Source organism: Monodon monoceros, unplaced genomic scaffold, assembly GCF_005190385.1.
Source record: "Monodon monoceros isolate NGI ecotype Baffin Bay Population unplaced genomic scaffold, NGI_Narwhal_1 Super_Scaffold_6, whole genome shotgun sequence".
NCBI classification, from domain to species: domain Eukaryota; kingdom Metazoa; phylum Chordata; class Mammalia; order Artiodactyla; family Monodontidae; genus Monodon; species Monodon monoceros.
The window spans coordinates 14,878,395-14,898,251 of record NW_021703783.1 but is presented as its reverse complement, the minus strand read 5'-3'; the positions used below and the strand labels follow the sequence as shown (position 1 = coordinate 14,898,251).

Sequence of the window (19,857 nt, the reverse complement as noted above, 5' to 3'; positions counted from 1 at the left end):
TCAAGTGCTACGGTGATTTTTCTAAAATGTACACTTGATCTTGATACTATTTTTTGTATTCAAGACAGGAGTTTAAATTCATTAGAATAACAAACAAATGCCTTTTGTGCCTTGATCTACTTTTTAGCCTTTACTCTTGCTACGTCTTCAGACATAACCTTCATTCCTTACGTCCTATATGTAAATTTTACAAATATGTCATGCTCACTCGTGCTTTGTACATGCTAAGTCCTTTGTCAAGATCACCCTTCTTTCCTAATCCCTTCCTTGCACAGGCCTGGTCAACACTCATCAACACAACTGAATATTACAACATTTTTTCTCAGACTCCTTCTGCTAATCTGTGAGTTCCATAAGGAGAGGGGTTTATATTGTTAATTTCTGCATCCTACCACCTAATAAGATGTCTGGTGCATCAAAACAGCTCCCTGGGACTTCCCTGGTGGCGCAGTGGTTGAGAGTCCGCCTGCCGACGCAGGGCACGTGGGTTCGTGCCCCGGGCCGGGAAGATCCCACATGCTGCGGAGCAGCTGGGCCTGTGAGCCATGGCTGCTGAGCCTGCGCGTCTGGAGCTTGTGCTCCACAACCGGAAGAGGCCACAGCAGTGAGAGGCCCGCACACTGCACAAAAAAAAAAAAAAAAAAAAAAAAAAAAAAAAAGAGCTCCCTGTTAGCTACTACCCTAGTCTAAAGCCATCATCATTTCTACACAGTAACTGCTAACTCTTGTTTCCTTCCTTCCCCTTTATAACTCATTCTCTAACAGCAGCTTGAGTGAGCTTTTTGAAATGTAAATCAAAAGCATATCACTCTTACGCTTAAAAATACACAGCTGTTTCCTTATGGTATCTTGGGCAGAACCTAAACTCCAACAGAATCCAAGACTGGTGCAATCTCCCATCCATCTCTTTCCCTACTGCTAACCTCCCTGCTTGGTACACTGGTTTCTTTCTGCGTCTTCAACATCCCAAACACTTTCCTACCACAGAGCCTTTGCGCTATTGCTCCCCCCAGCCTGGAATGCTCTGCTCACTCTGCCTCCTCCTTGTCATTGGGATCTTGCTACCTAAAACATCGGCTCAGAGCCCTGGTCCATAGAGGCCCTTACCCCATGCCCTTCTTTCATATCATGACCTTATTTTCCTAAAAACACTTACCATGGTCTTGTTTATTTATCTGAGTTTATCTACTGTCTCCCTGACCCCTCTAGATGACAAGCTTCATGGAAGCCTTCTTTCACTGCTATTTTGAAAATACCTGGAACGAAGCGGGTCCTGCTCAGTAAACATTCGTTGAGTGAATTGCGTCCCACGGTAAACTTCATCAATAGACTGACTACAGAACAGAGCAATTTTAGTACTTTATCACAGTGTTCACGATATGCCTGGTATATTGTAAAGAACAGTGGGAACCTGGGCTTCCATCTGGTGTTGGATGCTATCCTATTGCAAAAAAACAGCAAAGCTCTTATTCTCTCTCTGAATTATTTCCCATATCCGTAAAACACAGACTGACCTGTCAAAAAATTCTGACAGCATGTTCTGTATGTTAGTATATTAAATGCTTTGAGACATACGGAAGAAATGAATGGGGCCATTGTATTCAGGTTACAAGAGAAGACGAGATTGGGAATTCCCTGGCAGTCCAGTGGTTAGGGCTCCATGCTTTCACTGTCGTGGGCCAGGGTTCGATCCCTGGTCGGGGAACTAAGATCCCACAAGCTGTGCAGCGTGGCCAAAAAAAAAAAAAGAGAGAGAGAGAAGACGAGATCTGGGTATTTAGGAGAAGTGTCTGGGTGCAGATTCTGGCTTTGAGACTTGCTTGGGGAGACAGGCCAGCAATTGGACCTTGCTGCCCTTAGTTTCCTCTCGCGTGAATGGGAATAATAAGATTTGCCACCTTATCAGGTGGCTGTGAGGAAGAGATGGACAACATCATAATGTTACGTGCTTAGCATATACCAAACACTCCAAAAATTGCAAGCTATTATGATCATCTCACTAAAATCTGATAGTTTTTATTTAAAATCTGACATTTCCTATTGATAAAATAGTGAGAGTGTAGTATCATACGCTTCTTTCCAACCATCTGAAGAATGGAAGTGAGTTAAATGTTATACCTTTCCTTTCTATATCTTCTTCTTTTTTACATTCCTCCTGTCTGGGGAACTGTACTAAAATTAATAAATACATTGAATGTAAAATGCATATGGTTAATAATAATATGGAATCTCATACTCAACATGGCTTCTGAATTCACCTTTACTTTTTAAAAATTAGGTTAAAAGTTTTTCTATTTTAATAAAGGTGACAAGTAGCAAGCACCTTTCCATGAGCAATAATAACAGCAAAAGACAAGGAACTCAGTGAGCTTTTTGTTGCAAATTAACACTAAGAAATTTTTATATGAGAAGCAACAAACATTTTCTTGTTCTTATTTAAAGTTCTAAATGGTCTATAAAACGTACTGAAAAAGGGAGAAAAGTACAAATTATAAGCTTAGGAATAATGTATGAGTTACAAATCCTGACTTTCTGCAAGACTGGGAAAACCTTTAAGGAAAATTGTAGAGTAAGTCTGGCACTTAACTAAAGATAATACCACAGTTGCAGCCTGACCAACATCCCTACGACAAAATGAAAGTTTATAGGTCTGGTTAATTCTGACTCAGCAGTACTGCTCAACCACAGTATTCAGTGGGGGGAAAAGATGAATACAATTCTAGTAATTTCTAAACCTGAAGGTCAATATGCACATGTTGCTTTGATAGATGACCACAGAATTTTGTCACACCTTTTTCTGGACAATCACAAAGTAAATTTTAAAACTGCTAATAGGCTCTAAAATTCTATTGCATTCTGTGGTATATAAATGAGTAATCATGCACTGACAATCTAATTCTTTAGTGACTGTTTCCAACCAGACTTTAGGGAAGAAGGAATGGTTGTCCAAATTCATGATTTTATATTGTAGCTGAAGCAGATTTCTAGGGAGAGCACAGCCTATGCACCCCTTTCTCTGTTCATACCAGCTTTGTGGTATCTAACAGATCCACATGGCACATGATCAGAGACTTCTCTAGACTCTGACTTAAAATAGTTATTAATCAACAACTTATTAACCAGAAAACATTAAAAGAAGAAGAAGAAAAATAAAAGATGGACTTCCCTGGTGGTCCAGTGGTAAAGAATCCGCCTTCCAACGCAGGGGATGCGGGTTGGATCCCTGGTCAGGGAACTAAGATCCCATGTGCTGCCGGGCTACTGAGCCCGCGTGCCGCAACTACAGAGCCCGCGTGCTACAGAGTCCCCACGCGCTCTGGAGCCCCTGAGCCACAAGGAGAGAGAAGGCCGCGTGCCACAACAAAGAGCCCGTGTGCCACAAGGAAAAATTCTGTGAGCCACAACTAAGACCCGCCGCGCCCCAAAATAAATAAATAAATTTTTTAAAAAGAAAAAAAAAATTAGAGAGAGAGAGAGAAATGAAGACTGCCTTTAATAATACCTTTATTTCTTCTCCACCAACATTAGTAGCCTGGTTTGTAACCCTTCTGTAACTTTCTCAATGTTTCATGGAGGTCTTTTTGTTTTATAAAAAAGTGTGTGTGTGTGTGTGTGTGTGCGTGTGTGTGCGTGTGAAGGGCTGGAAGGGATCATAATAAATATATTCTATGTTATTTTTCTTATTTGCTAGTACATCATGGCAGTCTCTAATCTAATGCACTAAAATCATTTGCTGGGGAGAATGGGATATCTAACAGACTGACGGCTAGATCTGACAAAACTGACAAGTAAAAAGAATCAAACATCAAACTAACGTTTTTCATCTATTAGGCACTGAATTCAAGGATAACATTATAGAGTGAATACTCACATGTTCTTCACACAAAACAAATCAGTTCAGCACAATCAGATTACAGAAACTGGACCAAAACTAAGACCAATCTGCTTGAAGCACAATATCCTTCTGTCCCTCCGCCTTACTCAGAATTACATGTCAATAAAGAAAAGATTTTCTTGATACTATTTGTTGATAATAAAATAGCAAAAAGATTTGTAATGTTTTCTCTTTAAAAGAGTATCTGATACTTAACATAAATTCTACTGTTTACGGTAAACTCACCTCTATAATAAAAGAGGCAAAGGTCAGAAAGCACGAACCAGCGTTTCTTCCATAGCTTCATGCCAGTACTGTCCTGCATTAGATCAGCATATTAAAGGATTTTCTTTTTTCATTTCAGAAAATTAAAACTCATTTCTGGTTTTCTTATTTGTTTAAAATAAGCTTTTAAGACAAGGTGTGTTTGACATATGCTATACAGAAATCAAACTAAAACGCTAAGCAAAATTTTGGGTTTGTTTCCTAGGGACTTGTATCATATTAAGATATTCCCAAGTATACTGGTCTTTGAAGAGTAATACTGTCATGTAAAAGGAATTCTGCTGAAGCAATGTGATTTGGTTTCATATTTGCAAGCAATTTGAAATCCCCTCTATTGAACACGTCTGCTAGCATGAGAATAATGTAACTGTGCAGCAGTGTATGCATTCTGGGAAACCAGATTTAATAAATATGTTAATCTTCAACAAGAAGAAAAGTATGTGATTTGAAATTATTCCAAAGGTAATGTGATTTTAAATGACTGTGAATAAAGGAACCTTAGCATATAAACACATTTCATAAACATTTTTTTTCTTCTTACACAGACAGCTTGGGTTTTGCTTATCCAGCAGAAAAGAGTACCTACTTGGCAGCTTTTTCTAAGTTATTTAGGTAATAAAAATGCCAAGCTCAAACAAAATCACAATTTTAATGAAAATTACCTTCCCACATGCACTAGAGCAAAACCACAAAAGAAAACGAAACACAGACACAGACCCAGACTGAGACACACACACACACAAAGGCAAAAAAGAGGTCAGTTTGTATGTGCATTGATTTATATTTCTTAATTTACTTCTAGCTGTGACTATCATCTAAAAATGCCTTTAGAACTGAAGAAATTATATGGGTAAAAATCTCCTGAAGTAAGGGATCTGTCCTTAAAATTGACAGCTACACTAAGGAAAGCTCTCCCCCGCCCTCCCAAATTACATGGTATTTTCAATCTCCTAATTAATTATCTCTTTAGTACAGATAATTAAAAAGTTTAGATCTTTAAGCGGCTCTACAAACAAATATTCTCTGTAAGTCACACACCTATTACAAAATAAACACTCATGGTAGAGAAACTGGTTGGTAACGCTTTGGCAATACTAAATTAACCAAGGGATCAAGAAATAAGAACAGCAATCATTTAAAATAAGGAATCCTATATCCTCTACAAAGCTCAATAGCACACGGAGCTATTTCAATAGAATTTGGACTCAGAAAGTCTAGTTAAAAAAAACCTTTTAGCTTGGATAAGTTTAAATGTCAGATGGTTAAAATATAGTAAATGATCTTTAAGTAAAAACGAAAAGTTGGTATCCAAGTTACATACCCAGTCAACTCAGTAAGAAATTGGCGAAACTAATCTGAATGGGAACTCTCTGGATTTTAAGTGGGTCTTCTGCCAATATAGTAGTTTAGTTGCCACCCAACTTTCAGACAGAACAAGGTCTAATGAATGTTTCGTAACAAAGTCATTATGAATTTTACTGAATATAATTATTAGGCCATCTGAAAGCAATTAGCAATATTTGACAGAATAAATTAACACTATCAATGGACTAATATTTAACTTGCTCTGCATCATCTGTATACATGCAGAAGCAGAGAGACAGGACAAAGAAAGATAAAGGTCTTGAATGCCGAGTTATCTCAGTTATCTGGAGTTCATTTATCTGAAACCCAGCTGCAAACTAGAAAGCAAAAAAGAAAACAAAAGCCTCTGAGCAATCCAAACAGATGTCACCAAGTCCAACGTACATGCATCCCTACTAATTCCAAAATGTACAACAATGTTCCAAAAAAGCTTAGTTACCAGGTTTCCCTGGTAACGCAACTATACAAACCCCAACTTATCAGGGTATCTGAGTGACCCATGCTTGATCAAACAAACAAAAGAAAGACAAAACAGTACAGACACTTAACAGAGCGGTCTTGAGAGCACAGAAGCAAAACTCTGAAAAAATCAGAAAAATCTCAACTTATGATCAGATTTCTCTATAAATTAAAGCAGAGAAGTACATAATTCTACATTTCTTCAATGATTTTTATAGGATAGAAAAATGTACAATACCTCTGGTTTTTTTTCATTTAAAAAATAGTTCTGCCTAGATAATTTTAGCATGCTGTTCCTAACATTTTCAGGCAGCATGTATCTAATTTCAAATTTAGAAATACCTGCCCACCCCCGCCCACAATATCTCTAAGTAACATCCATTACTTTTTCTTTCTCCATTGTTCCCCTAACTCTCTCCGTGGTAATAAGAAGTGAGGAATCTGGATGACCACTACAGTTCTTTCTCCACTCTATACAATTGTCTTAGGTGCCTTCAGCAGAAAAGGTCCCTTTTGATTCTGTTCTTTTTTCACATCAAATAGGAAAAAAAAAAAAAAAAATACCTGTTTATAAAGCCAACCTCGTCTGACCACAGGTGCATTAGGATTCCTTTTAATTGAATTTGATCTCTTGCCAAAATTATGAACTTTTTTTGAAGCCCGTGAAGTCTAAGGAAAAACAAAAAAGCGCAACAGAAAATGTGGTATTAATGCCTAGATATTGAGTTTATTTTTCATCTTCATAATTTTAATCTCTTTTCAGATTTCTCTGAAACTTCCAGGATTTAATCTGTTCAGATGAATTACTGCAATTCCACTTTTGTGTCTTAGTTGTTTCAAATGTAAGAATTCTGCACAAAGATTTTTCCTCCTCTAGGATATTACGGAAGGATCACAAATCTCTCTCCTTTAAAATCCACGTGTACAATTTTTAAAAAGGCAGTGTGGCATTACCTGCTAAATAGAAGGAACCTTGAGTAAAAATAATATTAACACATCTTAAAGAATAAACCAAATGACAGCACTTTTTGATTTATATCTGCATTTAATCGTGTTGCTCCAATTAAAGAAAGTTAACAGTGCCATGTCACAAGAGCAAATCTAACAGATAAAATAGAAACAAACATATCACATCAAGTCAAAACAAGACTGGAAGGATCTGCTTAACGTCATGTAGTGTTTTCTTCTTTACGGACAAACTCTGAACGTGGATAATACCAGACAGATGGTGTTTACCATATTCTTAAAAGTACACATAATCTTTTAAAATACTGCTGTGTTTATTGCGAACATTTTATCTTGGTGGGAATGATAGCAGTAACCAACAAACATAAAGACAAAGAAGCTGAATTTGAATTTCTCTATGAAGGTAAGTAATATCAATTTATCTCTTATTTTTCAACTTATCTAGAATCTTTGGAAATCTAGCACATTACATTAGAATCTCCTTTTATGAGGCTTGTATCAGTACATAATAGAATTTTAAGGCCCAATATCAGCCATTTTTGGGGGATACATTTTAATTTGCTTTTGAACATATAATGCTTAAACACAGTATAAATCTCAAATGTTACAAAAAGATACAAAAGGACCAGTCTCCTTCTCACCTCTGGACCCCAGCACCCAAACAACCCAAACACAACCCTGTGAGGCGATTGATACCACTGTGTATGTAAGTGTCTATCCATCTGAATAACTTTTCATAGTTATGGAATCTCTCTTTTTTTTTTCTCAAATAACTGCATGCATAATACCTACTCTTCAGTATCCTTCTTTAATTATCATATAAATTACAGATATTATGCATGCATGATAGTTTTCTGTGGTTGGATTTCTCATTTTCTATTTTGACTTCTGGGATTTATGTCATATTTTAGACAGCCCATCTGCATTCTGAGTTTATTTTAAAAAAACCTCCATTGCTTTCTGTACTGCTTTTAGAGCTTTTGTTTTTACCGCTTTAACACCTGATCCATGTGGAAAATTTTGGGTGTAAAGTGTGAGGCACAGCTCCAACCTTCTTTCCAGACAATGACTTACTGGCCCTCAACTGGTAAGTCATTTTTCTAGATTTTAATTAGTATAAATTTACAAGCATTATAATGCTGTGTTATCCTGCTAGTGTTTTATGCTATACAAGAATTAGAAATAATTTACATTATTTGAAAATTTATATTTACTTGTAATATTCTACAATATTTCATTTAAAACACCTTACCAGGCATTTAAAATAGATAATTGTCTATTACCCATTTCTTTACAATAACCATAATTTACTATTACAATTGTTTTACTATTATAAAATACACAATTATGTTCTAAATAAAGAAGATTCTTTTATCATCCCTTGATTTTCTTGCTATCCTTAATTTAGGACCTGAGCATTAACGTTACGGCAACCATTTATTCAGATTTAGCAGCAGGTTTTCTACGAGTTTGAAGACATTTTAATATTAAAATTCTAAATTTAAAACATTAACGTTATGGTTTAAAGTACAAGAAGCAATAACTAAAAACTTTTATAGACACACAAGTCTGGGATTGGAGATTCAACAATTAACATTTTTGTTTCTGATTACAAAGAAAAACCACCCACTTCTGTTTCCATGTGGCTATGGCACTTTTCACATCATGGGTTCTAAACACATCAGTCACCAAGCACAGTGGCTTGATGGGTTTCCCTTTAGCAGTAAAAGATTTTACATTTTAAAAAAACAGTATGATAGAATATATATTATTCTAGGCATAATTAATAGTCAGAAAATGGGAGTTCTAGGCCATTATATTAATCTTCACCATTAAAACTTAAGTTGATTCAATAAACTTCCATTTTCTCACACAAACATCCATTACATTTGTAAAATTATTCCAAATCTGAACTCTACAATATTTAAAAAATCATTAAAATATAAGCTTACTACTTTATATTCTAAGCCACTGCTTATGTCAATTACCTCGAACGTAATTAGGTTCACGTAATAATAAAAATGAAATGATTATTCTAAAACTCTAAGTCCATTAAGAGTAACAGTAATAGATATTACCAATTATACCAGTTATCAATAATTAACAGTAAGCAAAATAACTTACTCTGCCTACAGGGCTCACTGGATGCACCGCATAGTCTGAAGTCATGTTATAGTTAGAAGCTTCATTTATCATACTTATAGGTCGTTCCTTCTTTTCGTCAGATGTCATGGTTGCAACGGTCCTGAAAATATAATATGCCAGAACGCTAGAACTTGCTGTTTATGTAAACTACTGTACAATAACATTTCCCTAGAGTTAACAATGCTGGTGTCTGACTTTTTCAAAACAGCTGGGTACTAGTTAGAGCTTAATAAGCTCCAGAGTTGGAGCTTAATATTTGTAACTACTTTAAAAATAATTAAGCACAACTTAATATCATGTTTATTTTAATAAGCCTTAATACAGATATGCTACTTGGTCATCTAACTGGAACATTAAAAATTTAATTACAAGATTAGCGATTCTAATACTGAAAACAGTAACAATGATAGGGAATTCCGTGGCAGTCCAGTAGTTAGGACTCTGTGCTTTCACTGCTGAGGGCGCGGGTTCGATCCCTGGTTGGGGAACTCAGATCCCACAAATTAGTTTAATAATTTGACCAAGTTTACAGTTTTCCCTGACCTTGCATCCTGCGCTCTTGAGTTTACTATCTGTGTCTGACCTATTGTAAAAACAGCTTCTGGAATTACATTCCTCATGAAAAAAAAATTTAAGTCATGTTTCTATACCATACATAGTAAACAGACGGCATTCTGTTATTATACTTGACTGCAAATGTCCAGATAAGAAAACTGTTAAATCGTACTGTATTAAGTATGGATAACAGCAATTTCAATGCTAACCCCATTTTTTTTTAAACATCTTTATTGGAGTATAATTGCTTTACAATGGTGTGTTAGTTTCTGCTGTACAACAAAGTGAATCAGCTCTACATATACATACATCCCCATATCTCCTCCCTCTTGCGTCTCCCTCCCACCCTCCCTATCCCACCCCTCTAGGTGGCCACAAAGCACCGAGCTGATCTCCCTGTGCTATGCGGCTGCTTCCCACTAGCTATCTATTTTACATTTGGTAGTGTATATATGTTCACGCCACTCTCTCACTTCGTCCCAGCTTCCCCTTCCCCTTCCCCATGTCCTCAAGTCCATTCTCTACGTCTGCATCTTTATTCCTGTCCTACCCCTAGGTTCTTCAGAACCATTTTTTTTTTTAAGATTCCATATTTATGTGTTAGCATACGGTATTTGTTTTTCTCTTTCTGACTTACTTCACTCTGTGTGACAGACTCTAGGTCCATCCACCTCACTACAAATAACTCAATTTCGTTCCTTTTTATGGCTGAGTAATATTCCATTGTATATATGTGCCACATCTTCTTTATCCATTCATCTGTTGATGGACACTTAGACTAACCCCATTTTGAACAGAGGCATTCCATGAAACGCTTTACTTACTGTTCATTCACTACAAAAATACAATTGTCCTGTGATGGCTGTCCTGTGACTGGATGTTTACAGGTCACTTTCCTTTCATTATGGCTGAAAACAGAATAAGAGAAAATGTACGTGCTATTACCACAAACTTTAAAAATATCCTGGTAGCAAAATAGCCATTTCTTTATAGCAACATTAAAGTTAGAGAATAAAGGAGATGCAATTCAAACCCCCAGGTGTTGACACTCCTACATAACCTTTTCTACTATCTATTGTGTGTACACGTTTGTGTAAATGTTACTTACAGTTTTACAGTACAGCTAGACTCACCACTCCCAACCCCATGCCCACCGCCAGTATGACCTCAATTTGTTCTTCTATTGTATAAACAAAAGTAAGTTGATCTGACTCCACAATCATTGCATCTTATGTGACAGGTGGGCCACAGAAAAGTATGAGTATCCACCTACCTTCATTATTTGGTATCCCAATCTAGGTACGTTACAGAAACCTAATGCCAAATTCATGATGGACAAATAAATCTAACAGTACTACCAGATGGGCACTGGCACATTAAAACATAGTACCACTGGAAGAGCAATAATTTATGGCGTTTTGGCTTCACAAAGGAATCTTTACATAAATAATGTAATGGGATTGATTTTTATGATACCTGAAGTATGCTATAGGAAAATGGAATCTGAAGGAGAAAACAAAAATCTTAAATGAAATGCACAAACAACAACACAAACAAAGAAAAATCTACTTATTATGTTTGCTGAAAAAAATCTGGTTTGATTAAAGAGTGACTATTTTTTGGAGAATAAGATCTTTAGGCTTCCTATTGTTTTCTAGAAATGAGAGGAGAAAAATCCCAAACTATCTAAGCCAAAAATAACAGATGCCCAAAATAATATGCAGTATACATTTGATATACTAAAAAAAATACATCATTTGTAAACAAATATTTTTTTCCCATTTAGTAACATACTACAAAGCGACCTGAAAGGAAGATCAATCATTGGTGTGCTAGATCTTAGAAAACTTACTTTCATTATGGAGGAAATTGTCAAGATGTTGTACTGAATACTGCTTTGTTAACCTTAAAAGATTATTACATGTGATCTGTATTGTAGGACATTTATAACCGCAGGCCACAAACTTTCTGGCAAACTTCAGATACTTAAGTTCCTTTTCCAAATCTGAACTTTCACTAATATTATTTTTATTGGTTACTCAAGTACTGGAAACTGTATTAAATTAAACTAAAACCGTACAAAAGAAAAGGTATACAGTTAAAAAAAATTATATATTGACTATTGTGACAACGGAATGATTGGTGGAATATAATGTGTTTCTGTTAATCCTTTAGTTAATTGGTACTTATTACACCAACTGGTGTTTACAAGACTACCAAATTATCAACCTTTTGCAGTGTTTTTTTCTTTTACAAAACACATTCAATAACACCTTTAAAGTCCAAAGGTGTTAAGAGGTGGTGGATTTAGATATTTATTTGTGGTGATATTTTCACTACATAAAAAGTATGCAAGTGATTTTATTTTAACTGTTGATTTTAAAAAAGTACAATAGTAATAAATAAAATTCAAATTAAAAAAAGTACAATAGTGGAAACCTAAAGTCTCATAATGGAATATCATTTTATGTAATAAGCAATAAATTGATAACAGAATAACTAAGAAAGTACAGCCTCTGGAGATAAGTGGAAAACGATGAAGTACCCAAATGTGATGAATACCACGAACGTGTCAAGGTATGTAAATTCTCATGTTTTAACAGAATAAAACACTGTGGGGGAGAAGGGGAGTAAATTTGTGATAGAGATTAGACACCTTAATAATGAAAACCGGAGGATAGCATCTTTTTTCTTTAAAGTGTCTTCTTGGGAAGGAGCATTAAAAAGCTGGAGTTGGTTGAGTGGAAGATAGAACAGAAATATAAAAATTCTTTTTATAAAAACCAATATTGAAAAAATAAAACAAATAACCCCCTATTGTATTATTTTCCTATGATATGTCATCTTGTCTAGAAGAAATATAGCAGACTCTAATCCTAATATTCTAGAAGTTGTAAATTATAACAACACGGCCCTGCAACGGTTACTGGGATAAGAGATTCCGCTGACCTCTGAACAGTAGACTTGAGTACCCATTAGACAAGGAAGCAGGGCAATGGAGACATTAAAATAAAGAACAGTCAAAAAGGAGCACAGGGCTTCCCTGGTGGCGCAGTGGTTGAGGGTCCACCTACTGATGCAGGGGACGCGGGTTCGTGCCCCAGTCCAGGAGGCTCCCGCATGCCGCGGAGCGGCTGGGCCCGTGAGCCATGGCCGCTGGGCCCGTGAGCCATTGCCGCTGGGCCTGCGCGTCCGGGGCCTGTGCTGCGCGGCGGCCGCGGCAGTGAGAGGCCCGCGTACTGCAAAAAAAAAAAAGGAGCACACAAACATTCTTTTCCCGGAAAGTGGATGCTATTTCAATGAAATTGACATTTTTATTGTCCAAGCACTTTTTTTCTTTTTTTTCTTTTGCGGTACGCGGGCCTCTCACTGTTGTGGCCTCTCCCGTTGCGGAGCACAGGCTCCGGACGCGCAGGCTCAGCGGCCACGGCTCACGGGCCCAGACGCTCCGCGGCATGTGGGATCTTCCCGGACCGGCCTGCATTGGCAGGCACACCCTCAACCACTGCGCCACCAGGGAAGCCCTGTCCAAGTACTTTTAAGATCACAGTGTCTTAAAGTAAAACTAACTAAATAAAAATCTTAGCATTCCATCTTAGTTAAAAGCTCAGTGACTAAAACCAATATGAAAAATGAACATATTTATGTTCTTTTACTTTTCCGAAGTACCCAATGTGTTTTCTTTTAATGTTATGATATTAAATTGACATAAAAATTCATTTATTTAGAAGGATACTCTAACATGAAAGTCTTTTGCTGTTCTCTAACGAAAGAAATAATCTTTCCTACTATGTACACCTAATTGTAACATAAACACAGAAGTCCTCTGAAATGTTTATTCATTTGTTCTGACTTATATTTTAAATTACAGTCATTCAAGATTACTAGGTTTCTATAAAATCCAAATTCAGAAGACTGAGATTTTATAGGCAATTAGTTTAGTTACAAAATTGTCATCTCCCATAAAACAACATACTTAGCAAATAAAAAATCAGAGTAATGTTTTCTAATCATTTTGTTAAAAATGAATTAAAATAAATTAAGAGTAGGACAAACCAAAATATCAGCCAAACCAAATTCCAGTCTTAATTGTTGAAACGTCGTAATTTTCCACTACCTGATAGGATTGTCAATTCTCACTGCTCTTGTGCAAATCTATTTTTATACACATTTAAAAATTTCAAAACCATTCCTTATTATGTTGGCATTTACACTTCATTTTTATACTAATCTTGCATTTTTAAGTACTGTAATGGTAAAGGATAAACATAATGTCTAAATTATAGAAACTAAAAATATGAGTTAAAAGCATACTGAGTGCCAATAAATGACAGCAATGTAAATGAAATCCAAATGAACCTTTGAAAACATAAGGAAAAAGCTATCTCTGTTAATGCACGGGATTCTTTTAGTGCATAATACATGAGTTCTTTAATACACACAGCAACTGGGCACTGTGGGAGGTGGCTGGCCGAGGTATCATGTCATGACCACCTTCCTTGGTGCAAAAGAGGAGTGACTGCTTAGGGCCACGAGGGGGCAGGGAAGACAAGATTCCAGCCTTCAATTCTACCAGTTTGTCCCCAGCATTATTTACAAAGTGTGTCTTTTTCATCCTACACTCGCCATCCTTTTTGTAGTCCAAAGGTTTTTTTTTTTTCCTCCTCCTTTGAAGGGCCTCAAAATTCAGATCAAGAGTACCATCAGTTTTCCTATAACATTCATGTAGAAGTATGTTCCAATTCAATTCATATATTAAGGAACAATTTGAGTGTCACATAAATCCTGCATTTGTTTATGCATGATCCCGTCCATGAGAAAGTCTAGGTGAGTGCAGAAACTGCACCTTGATGATGCAGCCCCTAGGAGCACACAAATCACACACCTGCACACCCTCAAACGTCCACCAGCTACTTCAGTTCATTGCCTGCTTTATGAAACACACCCATCCACATGCAGTGATACAACTTTTTCTAATTTCACAACTCCCTACTTCCAACAGTTCCCAATAATTCACAAGCTGAAACCCTTCCAATTCCATTTCCACAAGCAAACTGCAGGGCTTTCTCAATGCAGAGAGTATATGTAGTATTTTTGTATTTTCTAACCATTTAATATGTGTGAAACTGTGCTACCACTTTCACTAGGTTCCTATCTTTATTTTTATGTGTTACTAAGGAGGTTTCTTAGTGCTGTGCCCCTAAACCCATTTTCCACAAAAGCCCCATGCTTTCATTGTCCAATTTTGCACAGAGAGGAGATTTTTAGGAAGACACGTGCCATGTTATAGCAAAAGTGACTGTACTAATAAATTATGAACTAACATACCTCTGTGCTACTAAAAATGCATTTGAAGCTTTACTAGACAAGGTGTTATTCAAAAAATCCTTGCCAGAGATTTTATGCTCTTCATGACCGAAAGGGAAAAATTGAAAAGATATGGTTTTATATAAATTTGTGCTTCTAGAGGAATCCTTATAAAGAAGGGATGAAATTCAGGTCTTGATATAAAATACCCTTATGGTCACAGAACAAACTAATTCCCTTCTTTCTGACTCACTGTGGCATAGGAGGAGGTCCAAACTTTTCTAAATATGAGATCAAGTATTCGCCTCCACCTAACTCTTACTTCCAGACTTCTGTCTGTGATGGTTTAATGTGTAGGTTTAGACCAGTGGTTTTCAACTGGGAATGATTTTTATCTCCCATGGGACATTTGGAAATGTCTGGTAATATATACATTATCGAAGTACAGTTGATTTACAACGTTGTGTTAATTTCTGCTATACAGCAAATTGACTTAGTTATGCATATATACACATTCCTTTTTATATTCTTTTCCATTATGGTTTATCCCAGGACATTGACTGTAGTTCCCTGTGCTATACAGTAGGACCTTGTTGTCCATCCATTGCCTGGTAATATATTTGAATGTTACAACTGGGGCTGGTATGTAGTGGGTAGAGGCCAGGATGCTGCCCAGCATCTTGCAATGTGCAGGAAAGTTTTCCACATGAAAGAAGTATCCAGCCCCCAATATCAACAGTGCTGAGGTTGATAAGCCCTGCATTAGACCACCATAGCCCTCTAACAATGAACTCTACCAAATAAGCCACACTTATTATTTCTTTGTGTTCCTGTTCTTCTCTAGAGACAACAGAAGCAGCCATTGAGACCACTGGTCCATGAATCAGACTACTTAGGTGTGAATCCCAGCTCTTCCTCTCACTAGCTAGGTGACCTTAGGCAAGTTACTGTGACTGTCCATGCCCCAACTGCCTCAATTAGGTAACAGTAGCTATGTCACAGGTTGTTACTTTATTTGTTCAGAACTGTTCTGGGCACCTGGGTATGGCAGTGAATAAAACGTAAAAATCACTGTCCTCATGGAACTTACTGTCTAGTGGGGATGTTAAGAGTAAAGAGTATAAACGTGGCCTGGAACAGACAAGCCCTCGATAACTGTTACTTACTTTTGTTATGCACTGCAGGACTTTGAGCATATGTTGTCGTCATCAGACTACTGTTCAGTCACCTGTTTAAACCGTAACAGTTCATATTAACACGTACCCCCAAAACTGTTTAAAAACTCATGTTATCCCACTACTCAGTATTAATTGTAAAAGAATAAAGTTGTGATTGCTCTTGGCTTTCATGCTTCTGGTCAAGATACCCCTAATATGTCCAAAAACAAAAAATAGAGGAGAAAAGTAATTCTAATATAAAAGCTCCAGAGCAAGAGTAGCTATGTTTTTTTTGTTTTGTTTTTTGCAGTACGCGGGCCTCTCACTGTTGTGGCCTCTCCCGTTGCGGAGCACAGGCTCCGGACGCGCAGGCCCAGCGGCCATGGCTCACGGGCCCAGCAGCTCCGCGGCATGTGGGATCTTCCCGGACCGGGGCACGAACCCGTGTCCCCTGCATCGGCAGGCGGACTCTCAACCACTGCGCCACCAGGGGAGCCCAAGAGTAGCTATGTTTTTAAGGCAGTATTCGAGAAGGTTTTTAAATAGTGACAGACAACACTTAAAAAACAAAAAAGGCTTCTGCTATTCCAGAGTTCAGGACTGAAGGAAATTGGTCATATTCAATAGCTGAATCTGAGGATCATGCTCTATCAAAGGCCCAGATAAAGGATTGAATCAATGCCATTTTTAGAAAAGGTTATCAAGAAATTGACACGTTGCAACACAAATTGCTTGTTCTTTGGCACTATGCCCTCTTCACTATTTATTACTAGACATTTAATCATTTACTAAAACTAGAAAATCAAATGAAAGACCTCCTTAATTCCAGCCTTTATGGAACTATTCCATTCAATAATAATTTGGTTTTAAAAGATATTAAGATGAATAAATCAGTGTGTGTATAAAATGGTATATTTCCACCAAATTATATAAAAAACAAATTAAAAATGACATATCTACTGGAGATGGAACAGAAATTCATTACTCCCTTATTCTTTTTCAGATCTTATCTGTGAAGTGAACAATGCATCATGGAAGTAACTGTACCAGAAAACCTGGGCAAAGGTGTGCTGTTTAAGCATTTCTGAGCTTTACATCAAAAGGGAATAAGCTGATAAACTACATGGCTCCTATAACCTATTTATGGAAACAAAATTTAGTGGGTTAGAGTCAACTCTAAGCGGCAGGTTCTGTTATATGAAGAGTAACTGAGACTGTGGGGCAGCGCTCTGAAGATCAGGGATGATGGGTGTCCATTTCCAGGCTTGCCAAAGGAAGACATTTTTTGGTTCAGTCCACGTTGCTAGTCTGCTCTCAGCAGGAGAGCAGAGGGAGGATTCCAACCAACGACATCCCTAAGGAAACAACTCCCATACACTAAAAAGATGCATAATGCACATTTCAAATAAATTTCAAATAAATTTCAATAAAATTACGGGTTTAGAAAGAGAGGAAAAAAGCTGTCTGCTAATATGGTGTTTAAATTTTTTAGTATAATGATGAAAGTCAGGAACACTGACTTCAGTAACACTGAAGGAACTGTTTCACTCTTAATGGAGTGTTATTTCAAACTACACAAGGTCAAAGATGAAGTATTTATTAACACAACTGACTATGAACTGACACATGAAATCTGGTTATAAAACTCCTGTCATCCAACAATAAGGCCAAAACTTTGCAACTTTTGTTGAGCGTAAATGTAAATTTTATATCAGATATTTATAAATAGGTAAAATACCCTCACAAGAAGTTCTTTAAAACATCAGGATGCGTCTGATTTTTTCAAAAATGAATACAGTACTGAGAGTACTAGATCAAAAAATTAAAATGAAAAATTAGAGCAATGCTGCATATAATGAAGCAGTACAGCACATGGTATTATATTCTTTGAACCAAGCATGGAAAGGCGCTATTCCTGATTTAAAGATAAGAACATTTGAGATTTCAAGGAGATATTATTCATGACTGCATAATATATGGCAACACTGATTGGCTTGTCCTGTTTAGTTAGGCATCTGCATAGTCCCAAACTGGCTGCTGTGGTCCCAAACATCACATGCAGACCATAGAGTCCAGAGGTGAAAGTAAAGTCTCTGCTTATATATTCCTTTCCAAGAAATTTCCCAAGAGCTCCCTGGCCATCCTTGTCCAGGCTCTCATTAGCCAGACATATGCGTCTACGTCTAATTCAATCAATGGTAAGTGAACTCACACCATTCAAGATTCACAATTTTGTCTGTGGCCCACAGAGAGGAAAGTGAATAAAATGAGGTTATATTATAATAGCAAGGAAGAAGGAGAAGGGAAGGCTATTCACTAAGGAAACATTTCATTTTTCTTAAAGAAAGCAACTCACATAGGTTTTCAAAGAAAATACTGGTACTAGCATATTCAAAACTAGATTTTCCTGTTCTGTCTGATAAAAGAGGAAAATGCTTTACCGGGTTATTCTTTTGTGAAGCTTTGGGAAGATAAAGAGGGTGATTTAAGCTGAACTTTAGAAACTCTAGAGGTTTTATTTACACCCTCAGAAAAAAAGTATTTTCCTTTGCATTGTTTTAATTAATTTCAAACTTGAAATTAATTGACATATAACATTATATTAGTCTCAGGGATAGAAGATAATGAGTCAGTATTTGAATATATTGTGAAATGATCACAGTAAGTCTAGTTAATAGTTAACATCAGTCACCATACAGTTACAAAAATTTTTTTCCCTGTGATAATAACTTTTAAGATCTTAGCAACTTTCAAATATGCAAAATAGTATTATTAACTATAGTCACTATGCTGTACATTATACCCCCATGACTTATTTATTTTAACACTGGAAGTTTGTACCTTTTGACCTCCTTCACCCATTTCACCCTCCCTACCCTTTCCCCTGCCTCTGTAACCATCCATCTGTTTTCTGTTATCTACAAGCTCTCTCTCCCTTTTTAAAGATTCTACATATAAGTAAGATCATACAGTATTTGTCTTTCTCTGTCTGACTTGTTTCACTTAGCATCATGCCCTCAAGGTCCATCCCTGTTGTTGCAAATGGAAAGACTGCTTTCCTTTTTAATGGCTGAATAATATTCCATCGTGTGCATATGTACATGTATGTGTATGTACACACTACATCTTCTTTATCCATTCATCCACTGATGGACACTTAGGTTGTTTCCATATCTTGGCTATTGTAAATAATGCTGCAGTGAATGTGGGAGTTGGGGGGCAGTGCAGATAGCTTTTTGAGTTAGTATTTTTTTTGTTTTGTTTTGTTTTTTTGCGGTACGCGGGCCCCTCACTGTTGTGGCCTCTCCCATTGCAAAGCACAGGCTCCGGACGCGCAGGCTCAGCAGCCATGGCTCACGGGCCCAGCCGCTCCGCGGCATGTGGGATCCTCCCGGGACTGGGGCACAAACCTGTGTCCCCTGCATCGGCAGGCGGACTCTCAACCACTGCGCCACCAGGGAAGCCCTGAGTTAGTGTTTTTGTTTCCTTTGGATAAATACCCAGAAGTGGAATTGCTGGATCAACATGGGAGTTCTATTTTTAATTTTTTGAGGACACTCCATATTGTTTTCCACAGTGGCTGCACCAATTTACATTCCCGGTTCCCTTTTCTCCACATCATCACCAACTCTCGTTATCTCTTGTATTTCTGATGGCAGCTAACGTAACAGGTGTGAGGTGATAGCTCACTGTGGCTTTGATTTGCATTTCCCTGATAATTAGTATTGTTGAGCACATTTTCAT

General features: G+C 37.1%; 1 protein-coding gene across 6 annotated transcripts in view; it reads right to left on the bottom strand.

Moving 5' to 3' along the window:
* PLEKHA5 (pleckstrin homology domain containing A5) overlaps window positions 1-19,857 on the bottom strand; it is a 243,509-nt gene that overhangs the window by 83,208 nt on the left and 140,444 nt on the right. For all 6 annotated transcript variants that reach the window (XM_029206047.1, XM_029206051.1, XM_029206046.1 and 3 more), the window contains 4 exons: window positions 10,474-10,557; window positions 9,074-9,194; window positions 6,548-6,652; window positions 4,121-4,193 (listed from right to left, as the gene is read on the bottom strand). In XM_029206047.1, the coding sequence (XP_029061880.1) occupies window positions 4,121-4,193; window positions 6,548-6,652; window positions 9,074-9,194; window positions 10,474-10,557 (383 nt within the window). The remainder of the gene's footprint in view (window positions 1-4,120; window positions 4,194-6,547; window positions 6,653-9,073; window positions 9,195-10,473; window positions 10,558-19,857) is intronic.